Raw genomic sequence first — 12,224 nt, 5'->3', positions numbered from 1 at the left:
CTTCCTCAGCTTACTAACATCAAGAAAGCACAGGAATTTCAAAATTATTCAATGTGATAACATATATAAAGCATTTTATGAACTATGAACTGGTACAGAAATATTAGGTATTGGTACTCAAAAATATTAACTTGAAATTGACTTAGATTATTGGAAATTGTTGTCTGTTTCCTCTGTTTCTAAATTTTTTCATTTGTTAACCCAACCTATCAGATTTTTGCTTTAACATTTCATTCATCAGGAATCCTCATATATGTTTCCATAATTTCCTTGGGGACAGAATCTTCTTTTTAAAACAAGTTCTTACATAATATTTTATATGCAATCAAGTACTTAATTAATTTTGAGTGACAGCAATTGTAATGCAGAACAATGCTGATTTTTCTCTGGCAAAGAAAAAGTATTACTACAACACTAGTTGAGTTTGAAAAACATCTTGTTTCTGGAAAAAATGGGATTTGAAAATGAATACAGTGGTAGTTGGATCTTTAGCCTAACTGGGACTGATTTGAATCATATCAGAGAAGGCCTAGGAGCAGTAGATTATATTGTCTCATATTGAGAAGAACATCTGCTGGGATGTTTTTAAATTTGGTATATGTCTGTATTTTTTGCTCTTCATAATTTTTTATTCCTTATCTGGATTCCATTGTATAATTCTTGTCTGTGTACTATTTAGATTCCTGGAAGAAGAATGGAGCTCCTCCCCATGGGAATAAGATAATGTATAGAGTGGAAGTGAAGAGGCTGTTTTGAAGATTTCAAGTTGAATGAATCTGAACTTGGTGACCACTCAGTGGACCTACAACTGAATGATCCTGTCACAGCAGCCTAAAATGAGGCCAGAATAACATCAGTCAACCCACTGTTTCCCCTAAATTGTCTGGTCACAGCACTGAACTGAAAGGTTAGAATTGCAGAGCTTTAGATTTGGAGTGGATCACTCCATTGAACACTCCAACTCCTTAATCAATCTGTGCAGGAATGCCTGCATTTTTCCCAAAGACTATACTCATCATTGAGATTGGAATTCCGACTGGCTTCATTTCTCACCTTTCCTTATACAATGTGTAGCCCCTTTACTAGGAGCTTACCATGTTGGTACCACATTAAATTTGGGTACCTGAATGGCATAGCCCAATACAAGTCAGAACTCAACAGATATACCAGTTTCAGTCTCCCTAATAGCAGACAGAGAATTACAGACATATTCCTCCATAACTGGGAGGAAATCCTCCTCCAGTACCCTAAGTGACCATCAGGCTTGAGTCATTTATCTAGGTTAACCTGTGTACTTAAGGTCAACCTCAGAAACTCTTTTCAACTTCATCTTAATTGCAATAAGAATTGCCTTTCTTATGATGCAGCTATTTTGAAGCTCATCTGGTATTTCTACATACTTCTCAATTGTCATCATTTATGTATTTATCACATTCCTTTACTGGATTGTAAGAATGGGACTATATCTTATTTAATCTTTTTCTGTCCATACATCAACTACAGTACTATGGCCTTAGTAGTTGCTTAAATACATGATTATTGAATTGAATCATCTCTTGATTTTTGGCCAAATAGTCTGGAAAATTGAAATTTTCAAATGGGCCCCTGGGTCTTTGATAAGTAGATCTGTGTAAAAACAAACAAAAAAACCCACCAAAAATCTGATACACTTTCCTTATTGTACAAGTAGAAGAAGGAAAGAAAGAGTAGAATTTATTCTTATTTCAGCTGATAAATTTTGCAAAGTATGAGTCCTAGTGGAACAAAACTGTACCATTCTTTAAACCCTCTCATCTTAGAATGAGAAGACTTTGACTCTATTTAGAACTCTCCCATTCACCAGGTATGTGGCTATGGGACAAATAGTGTCCCACAGAGTACAGTAGTAAAAAAAGTGCTTGTTCTCCATTCGGCTGACCTTACTTTGAGTCTCTTGTATGCTCTGTGTAAGTCACAGGAAAGGCATGTATTTTCTTATCTGTAAAATGAGGACTGTTGGTTTAAATGTTCTAGAATATTTTCTATTACTCTGAATCCTAGTAACTCTTGAACTTAACGTCCCTGGGCCTTAGTTTCTCCAACTGAAGACCTTGGACTAGAAAGTACCTCTTTGTTCTGAATTTTATGAACTCCTATGAGAATCATTAGGGCCCTTAGTTTCCTCATTTATAAATTAGCTGATTGAACTAAGTGATCTCTAAATTCTAAAATTCTATGTCCTAAGTAAATAAATAGCTTGAAAAAGTAGGGAAAGATAGCACATTGCAAATATTTCTGAGTTTCCTAGCATTCTAGCAATAATGGCTAGGAATTACAGTTGTTCTTGACTAAAACAAGACATTTTTTTCATTCTGTCAAAAGTATCTGCTCAGATTCTCCCCATGAAGCTCAGCCCCCTGCTTATATGTCCTTATGATATATGCATGCAATTAAATGAAAGATATTAAGAGTTGGCAGGCTAAAAGTGCCTTGCTAAACATTTAATAAATTAACACTGAGTGTGAAAATTTTAACCATGATTCCATGTGTGATTCTGTATTGAGTTGTAGTATTATCAGAATTTATTGGCATTCAGATAAACAATTGTTCAAGCATAGCATTATTAAAGAGTGAAAAATAGATGGAGAAAATAGGAAGTCAACCATTAATCTGAAAGGAATGTGTAATTAAGATAATATACAAATCAAATTAATTTTGGAGGCTATTTAAATTTAGATATTAAACTATCTCTGATGCAGACAAATATCTGATTTATCATCTTAATAAATACTCTGATACCAATGAATTTATTTAGTTAGATTTCCCCCCCTGTTTATTATTAGAAGAGAGCTTTTCTCTCTGGCTTTTAAAAATGTAAGAAACAATAATCACAGTCACAATAGCAATTTTGGGGCAGTGGCTTTATGTAATGTCAAACTTTTTTTACAAAAAAATTTTGTGTCCCTAGGTACTTTGTAAAAAACAATCTTTGTAATTAATTTTCTTAGCTAGTATTTTTTCAAATGAAATTAAAAATTTGTTTTAATTTTTGAAAAACACAATTTGAGATCACAAAATAATATACAGATATTTGATTAAATCCTCTACAGTTTTTACCTTTATAACAGAAAATAATAACCACAGGAACAATATGTTAATATAATGCATGAGTTTAATTTTTGGCCTGCTTCTCAAAATGTGGGTCATTGAAAATATTGTTTCTCACAACTTTTTCAACCTCTAATTGAGATCAATTTTTCCTTTTATAATAGCTATAGAAGAAAACCTCATTTCACACAAATAGGCTGTTGCAAATGGGAGTAAAATTTGTATCTATTTCTTTCATAAGGCATGAAACTCTTTATTCATATATGGCTATGATATAATATCATAATGCTATCATAAGAAAAATTCATAGGAAGAGTTTTAAGAAGAATTTTTTGATTATAAATTCTAGGAGAAATTTCTGTTATAAAATGAATTTATTTCATCTTTTTTATTATTGCTGACGATTTGGGTATTCACTGAAAATTTTTTTCTTTTTAACTTGAATAATTTTCAAAGTCCTTTGGAAACTGAGAAAACCAAACAGTTTTTTCCTCTCAATAAATAGAGTTCAATAGAGTGTTATGCTCTACCCCGACATTGTTGTGTTTGGTATGAGAAAACCAAACATTTTTTTCCCTTAATAAATAAAGCTCAATAGAGCATTATGCTCTACCCCCCAGATTATTGTTGCACTAATTTTGCAAAGGGCCTTTTATGGACTAATGGACTTTAAAAAATCAAATTAATTGTTCTTATAACATGTGGAAAAACTTTATGCATAAAATACAGAAGCAAATGAGCATAGTCACCTAGTTTTTGATAAACCTAAAGATCTCAATTTCTGAGGTATGAACTCAAAATTCAACAAAAACTGTTAAGTAAACTGGAAAACAATCTGTTAGAAACTAGGTATAGAACAATATCTTATAATGTATGGCAAGATAAGCTTCAAAGAGTTGTATGACTTAGATATAAAAAGGCAGTCTTAAAAATATCAGAAGAACAGGGAAAACATTATTTGTTTGCAAATCTATGGATATAGAAAGACTTCTTTATTAAACAAAGGTTAGCAGGAAACAAAAAATAAAATGGACAGTTTTGATTATATAAAATTTAAAAAATTTTGTACAAATAAATGCATACAAAATTAGAAGGGAAGCATTTAGCTAGGAACATTTAACAGCATATTTTCCTGATAAAAGATCTCATTTCTTATGTAAGGAACAGATTCAGTGTAAGAATAAGAGCTATTCCTCATTTGACAAATGGTCAAAGTATATGAGTAGTCAGTTTTCAGAGGAAGAAATTTAAACTACAAATAGCTATATATAAAAAAGTGTTCCAAATCATTAATAATTAGAGAAATGTTAAATAAAGCAATTCTTGCTGCTGTCTCACACCTATCAAATTGACAAAATTGACAAAAGTGGAAAATGATAATCGTAGGGTTATTGGGAAACAGATACATTAAGTGGATTGGTGGTGAGAATATGGACTGGTCCAGTCATTCTAGAAAGCAACTTGGAATTATGCCTTCAAAATTATTAAACTGTGTGTATTCCTTTTGCACAGTAATACAACTGCTTGTTTATGCCTACAAAGAGATCATAATAAGGGGGAAAAATTCATGTGTACAGAAATATTTATAATATCTTTTTTTATAATGGCAAAAAACTCATTCATAGGAGAATGGCTAAACAAATCATGGTATATTAATGTAATGGATTGTTATACTGTAAAAAATGATGAAGTGGATGGTTTCAGATAAACATGGAAAGATTTATATGAATTTATGCCAGGTGAAGTCAGCAGAACATAGAAAACAAATTATACGATAATAACATTATAAAGATACGATTTTGAAAGATTTAAAGAACTCTTATCAATGCAATAACCTGCCATGATTCCAGAGGATGAAGCATACTGCCTCTTACAGAGAAATGATAGATTCAAAATGTAGAATGGTACATACATCTTTAGATATGGGCAATATGAGGTTTTATTTTATTTGACTATCCATATTTGTTACGTTTTTTCTTTTTTATGAGGTGGGTGGGAGGGAAAGAAAATAAATGTTTGTTAAAAATTTAAAAAAATTTAAAAGAATTCAATATACATTGACTCGTTTGACATTATTGTATATAGTATCAAATACTTACTGTTTTTAATTTACTGTGTTTTCGAACAAATTTGTAGTCCTGCTTTTATTGACTCTGATTCAAACTTTTTTCCATTAAAAAAGAATGTGTGTGTGTGTGTGTGTGTGTGTGTGTGTGTGTATGTAGACTAGTACATTGCCTAGTACATTGCTATATATATTAATTTTTGCCATTGCTTTGTCTCAGTTCATACATACTTCTCCTAGAAATGTCATTTTCCTTATGTAACAAGTTTCTATCATCTCCCTGCTCACCCAGCAGATGCCAATATTTTTCTATGTAAGTCATTCTTTGGAGTATAAAAACTTCTTCTTTAAGAGGGACTGTACTCAGCTTGTGGAGGGTATCCAGCCTATAAAGAAGTATGCTGATCACAACCATCATTATCCCAGAGTTCAGGGACTGGCTATTCTGAATGAAGCTGCCACTTCAGGAACACTACATGGGGCTGTTAATTTCCTCCAGTTTATATATCTTTCAACAAACATCTCTAATGTTGTTAGTCCCTTACTTAAAACACTTCTAGCACCTTATAATTTACACTTGAGCCTAGATCAACATGTCTGCCTAGATAATATATATGTGAATTCCCTTTGAGAGTATCTGCCTAGTGAAAATCGGAGATGTCACCTATAGCTGGATAACGTGGTACTTCAATTTCTTCCTCATCTCTTAGATGAGGATAATGGTACCCTCTGCATTCATATTTCATAGGGATGTTAGGGTAATTCTTGAGTTATTACCTGAAAAACTCCTTAAGTACTTTAGGAAAAAAGGTGAATAAGCCCAGCTCTATTCCATCCATATTCCTAATGGTAAAAAAGATCATACTATAACAGCTCAGTGAAGATAAATTCACTTCAGGCAGGAAAAAGGTGATTAACAACTCTCTGTACACATCTTAAACTTCCCTATATCTTGTCATCTTGGAACTCATTGGCCCTCAGCCTGATATGAGATCTTTAGTAGTTTCTTTGTTTCTGGGTTCCTTCATTTTCTCAATTGTTCAAAGGGGAAATTTACAAGTCTGTTGGGGCCAGTGATGAACAGAAATGATTAGGAAGTCCTTTGCCCACAAAAAGTGCTCTCTAAATGCAAAGGAAAGTATGTTCTTTGTTCTTGAATTTTAAGAGCAGAGATAAGGGTCAAACAGGTCTGTTCAGCCCCTTCCTTTGGAGGCAAGAAGTATGTTGGCAGAACTAGAGTTCTCTATAGTTTCTAGGAGACAGCTGTTAGATCCTTAAAAACATATGCTGCTTGCACATTTGGTTGGCTTGATACATTTAGTTTGAAGATTTTTAAATGGAGTTTCAGAAAATGGAATGATATTTCAAATTTTAATGACTTCTTTAATAAAGTGCCCCATTATGAACAGATTAATCCACCGAGTGGTCCATAACCATTTTGCTAAAACTTGCCAAAAGAGAACACTACTCACTGAGTGCACATCAGACATACTTGACATATATCTACTGTTTAAATGGACATGGTTTCCCAGACCAGCAATCAATCAATCAATCTATCTATCTATCATTTATCTATCATCTATCTATCATCTATCTACCTATCCACCTACTTATTTTTAAATATTCCTACATTTTTCATTTTTTAAAAGCTTTAAAAGGAGCTCCTTTGATCTCAGCCTCGTGCTGCCTAATTAGCCTTTGTACCATACCAGTGTCAGCTTTGGAAACTGCTTATTTTTTATATTTCTGACAACTGACATTATGTAGTGCTTTAAAATTTGCAAAACATTTAAATACATAAACACATTTAAGTTCACAATCACCCTGCATGGTTCTTACTGCAATTATCTTTGTCTCTAATTTGCAGATTAGGAAAGTAAACTTTAGAGACTGTGCAGTTAATGGTGTTCAAAGGTGATTCAAATAGACCTGAAGGCCTAAACTGACTTAGAAAACCACAAATTAACATTATCCATGTTGCATTGTATTGTTATTCATTTTGTTAAACATTTCTCAGATATGTTCTAATCTAGTTCTTGTGCTACTTGGGAGTTTTGCAGCCCCATTAGGCAGTGAATTTGACACCCCTGGGACAGTGCATAGAACTTTGCACTAGAATCCTTCCTCAGACACTTTATCTCTGTGCCTGTAGGCAAGTCACTTAATCTTTTCCCCCTTTTAAGGTTGCACTTGACTTCTAAAGCCTCTTTCATATCTAGATCTGCTATTCTATGAGCCTTCATCTAACCTCATATCTTTCAGACACCAATATCATCCTTTAACCATGGATTAAGTATAGGCAAAGGGCCACTCTTTTCCCTAGGTGTAAGTGGCTGGTGAAACTAAACCTTATAGTCTCAACTCTGTTTCTTCAACTCACCCCCAAAGTGGATCTGGTTCACATTTGTTCATTTTGTTTTGTCTCATTGAAGTATCTTCAAGTCACCCTCAAAGTGGATCTAGTTCACATTTATTCTTTTTGTTTAGTCTCATTGAAGTGCCTTTAACTCAGAGATAGCTTCAATTATCAAAAAACTCACAATTATAAATGAATTCCCTTACCAGAACCAAATGAACTGAGTAAAGAATTTAGCCTGAGTGATTAATTTATAGTATTTCATTATCTATCTATTGATTCATTCATCTGTCAACTTCTTTATCTAGCTATCTATTAATTTGTTTATTTAATTTATTTGTCATTTATTATGGGGGGGGTAGGAGGTCAGATATTACTCCTTTTTAAGGTGCCTGAAATTAGAAGGAAAGATAAAAACATTAGGTAAAAAAGAAAAAAAAAAAAGATATCATCCTTAAAATGAACTTAGCATTTCCACTAAGTAAAAGCATTTAAATGGCAGTTTATATGGTAAGGAATAGTTAGAGCTATAGTCACCTCTGGACAGCTGCTGCCAGTATACAAAGGGTTAAAAAGCAGATTATAAGCAAAGCTTCAGGTGGCTGCTGAGGGTAACTGAGACTGAAGAACAGATGTAGAAGAGCTAATCCATGTAACATGGACTATCTCTTGGAGTAGAAGAAACCAAAATGAAGGAATGGATTTAGGCTTATTCCCAATTGGAATAAGTGTAAGTATTGTGTAGGAAGGAGAGTCAGGGTAAATCTGCCAGTCCAACACACTGTGACATGTATTAAGAAAGGAATTTCTGGGAATCAGGGAGGATACTAGGCAGATGGACTTAATATAAATGCCAGTCTAGAAGTCTGATATCTAGTCAGGAAATAGCAAATTATTAGGAAGAAAGAAAAGTAAATTTAGAAGTTAAGCTAAAATAGGGGCCAAAGTCAAGGTCAAGGTCATAGGCAATGAAACAGGGTGGGAGGTCAGTAAATTATTTCCACAAGAGTTGGGATGAATGATATTAGAGTCAGCTAAATGTTGTAGACAGTGCCTTAGATTGGGGTGAGAGAACCTGGGTTCAAATTCTGACAATTCAAATCGCACACTATTGTGATTCAGGGTTAATCAAAATTTAACCCCTCTCTCTCTCTCTCTCTCTCTCTCTCTCTCTCTCTCTCTCTCAATATCCTCTTTTGTAATATGGCCACTGTTTTTTAGTCCTTTCTGCTTTAAATCCTATGTCCCACTTACTTTTGAATTGTCTGTTGTAGTTTACACATCATAAAAGCTAGAATTTTAAAGGTCTTTATTCTGGGTATCTGTGTAGGGCTTTACAGAAATGAAGCTTGAATTAGAAAGAAGGATATGGTATGCCATTTTGTTTAAGGATCTGAACCCATCCTACCAATTCTTAGAGTTGCTAATACATTCTTGGAATGGGCATTTTATCCATTCTTCCCTTTTACCCTTATTTTTTCCTTATACTTTACTGGGCTATTTCCTCTTTTCTTTTTCTACTCTTTACTTTAAAGATCCCATCTTTCCATTTGGGTTTAATAACTCCTTAATCCATATATTCAACAATTATCTCTCTCTTTAACATGATTATTACATTTCAATCTCATGTTTTAAATTCCTCCTGAATATCTCAGGCTTCCTTGATCCACAGAGCAAAAAGTGCTTTATTGGATTTCATTTTTTCCTAAAATACTTTATTTGTTCTTCCCTTTGTTCTCATCATCATTACTTTGCATTTACCTACCTGTAAACATGAATGTAAGCTAGGGACTTAAAAAAAAATCTTCATCTCTAGCAACTAATGCAATGCCTTACACATGGTATATGCTTAATAAATTATGGTGATCATTTCCCTACCCACCAATGGGGATATGGCTCAGGGACAGAAATAAGTGGGAGGACAGAAAATAACTATTTTTATCTAAGTTATGGTAGGTCCTTTGCCCGCCCTTGCAGAATCATAGAATTTCAGACTTTAGGGGCAATGTGGTCCAACCTATTCTTGAAAAAGAATCCCCTTGAATACTCACCCAGCATCCAGCTTTTGCTTGAAGATCTCCAATGAAAGGAAATCTACCTCTTCATGAGGTAATCCATTCCAGTTTTGTACAACTAATTGTTAGGAAGTTTTTTTTGACATCTCACCTGAATCTGTCTCTTTGCAACCTGACTCCTCTTCCTTTTGTCCTGTAACTCTAAACAGAAGACAGTTATTGTGTTCCCCTATAAATCTCCTCTTCTTCAAAGTAATCGTCTTCCATTCCTACTATCGATCATTTGTTTGTCCTTAGTTTTCAGAGGACCAATGACTTCTTGGGATGTGTCTTGAATTGTGTGTTAGTTGAATTTAAGTGAGGTACAGCTGCACAAAATCTCTTCCAGAGTCATTAAGTGGTAAAATGGCAGTCAAAATGACTGACACTAGCTTGGGATGCAGTGGATTATGTATGTCTTTGATGTCTAACCAAACTCTAGGCATTCCACAATGACTGCTTCCATCATCATCTCCATGACACGTTGAAACAAATTGTTCACATCCTCCTGTCCTGGTGGGGAAATCTTCACATACTTGGGACAGACATTCCCTAACTCACCGACAACTTTGAGGACTGTCTGTTACCCTCATGCTGGTTTAGCCCTTCTGCTGACGTGGTTTTACAGAGGTGTGACCCCTGCATGCAACTTCCTGGAGCCACAGGTGAGAGTTGAGTGCCAGCTGGACATCAAAAGTGAATGAGCACTGAAAAGTGCTCCATAAGCCCTCACACCAAAGGTACTAGTCTTTCCTGAACCCCCACCTCCACAATCTCACTATAAATGACCTCTCCTTTCCTATCCCATGTGGCAATTACAATTTATTTCAAACTTAACTGTCTCATGCTATTCTTTTCAGGTGAATACATTCTCTCTCCCTTAACTAGATTTTAAACTTCTTGATAGTTTTAGTCAGACTAGTCTTCTCATTGTTCCATAAATATCCTAATATTCATTCTCACCACTTTGCCTTTATTCACTTTATTTCTTCTGCTCTAGAATGTTTTTCTTTTACCTGTCCAATCCTTTAAGGCATGGATCAAGCTCTACTTCAATAACAACAAAAACTATAATTCTTATTTGTATATCAATATGAGGAAACTGAAGAATTCAGTAACTTGCTATCATTATAGTTGTAAGTATCCTAAAACAGGATTCAAACTCAAGGCTCCTGACTCAACTGCAATGTTTTTTCATTGTTCTGTCCCTGGGTATTTATGCCCTCAATAGTTCCATCTCCTCTGGACTTTATTGAATTTATCCATATACGGTAGAAGTTCACACATAATATCATACAATATTGTGTTGTCTGCCATTGTTTCACATGTTAATTTTGGCTTTCCAATTAAACTTGATATATATATCAACATATATCCCCAAAATACATATCAATATATATGGAATGATTAGTAATTATTCTCTTTTTCAATACTTCCAAATGAAGATATTTTGATGAACATGAGACTTTATGAGATTACTCTCTGTAAGAGTTCAAGTCATAACTCATCTTTGCCTTTCCATACTGTCTAAATTTAGTCCATACTCTGCCCTGAGTTTTCCACAGGGGGCTACCCAATACGCTTCCCAGTCTCTTCCTATTACAAGACAGGCTGCTCATTGGCTATCCTTTGTTCTTTATAAGTGACTTGTCTGTTTTTTCAGTTATTCATACATTTCTCTGATGATAACCCTACACTATTTCAGTTCAATACTTATATGATTTCAAGGTCCTCCAATCTTGTCACCCTCTTCTGTACACTCTCCATCTAATCAATATTCTTCCTAAAGAACTGAATGATATATCGATTTAAAACAAGTAAGTAAATGTATATTAAAAACATATTGATATGGATGACAAATAATGTTATCAACTTTTATTTGTTAATGGATATTGCCTTTATTGACTCATACATTTCATTTCCAACTTCCAAACCATAAAGTTAGTTGACATTTTTATTTTTGGTGATATTTTCTCCCTCCCTATTATAAAAAAGTAATGAGCCCCACACATAAGAATTTGAAAGGGGATATTTCATCTAATACCTCTATAGACTCTATACACTTTTCAATGTAATTTCTCAATGGATGAGCAACTGTAAATAGGAATGTTTATGCTTTAACTATCATGAAAATCAAAGAGTTGAATACAATGACATGTAATTTTAGTATGGGGAAAAATAGGAAGACTTGCAATATGGTGAAAATATCATTAAAAAATTAAATAAAAGTGAAGCTATGAATATAGTCCAGGACTTTTTTAGGAGAAAAAAATAAGAAAAACAAACTACAATAGTTTTATATTCTTTATTTTAAATTTGCAATTGAGTAGCAGACCTTGTGCCTAATTTCTACCATGCTAGTACTCCAGTGGAGAACTAGAATGTAAACTTGAGGGCAGGCACTATTTTTTGCTTTGTTTTGGTATCCCAAAGACCTTTGTTTTTATGTCTTTTTCTAAGCTTAAAATTCATCATCTTTTTGGCATTCTGCTGATGAAGCTCTCCATTCTCAGGTTGATCCTTAAGTATCAGTCTGTCACTTGGATTATACCAGAAGTCTTTTCAAAATGATAGAGCTAGACAGAGCTTATATTTCATTGGCAGAGAAATTGAGAACCAGGATACCTTCTGTGCCATAGTAAACTAAACATTGCCTAAACTA

The 12,224-nt window shown here is 33.9% G+C and overlaps 1 protein-coding gene across 1 annotated transcript in view; it reads left to right on the top strand.

Annotated features, from left to right (window-relative positions):
* The window catches only part of ZNF800 (zinc finger protein 800), a 93,476-nt gene extending 89,128 nt beyond the window's left edge, over positions 1-4,348 (top strand). Inside the window, exon 6 of the mRNA XM_031939001.1 lies at positions 680-4,348. Within this exon, the coding sequence (XP_031794861.1) occupies position 680 (1 nt within the window). The 3' untranslated portion in view covers positions 681-4,348. The remainder of the gene's footprint in view (positions 1-679) is intronic.
* Positions 4,349-12,224: the final 7,876 nt, after the last annotated feature.

The sequence above is a fragment of the Sarcophilus harrisii genome, chromosome 5 (genome assembly GCF_902635505.1).
Source record: "Sarcophilus harrisii chromosome 5, mSarHar1.11, whole genome shotgun sequence".
NCBI lineage: Eukaryota > Metazoa > Chordata > Mammalia > Dasyuromorphia > Dasyuridae > Sarcophilus > Sarcophilus harrisii.
Note: the sequence above shows the minus strand (reverse complement) of the source record. Positions and strands in the feature narration are given on the sequence as shown.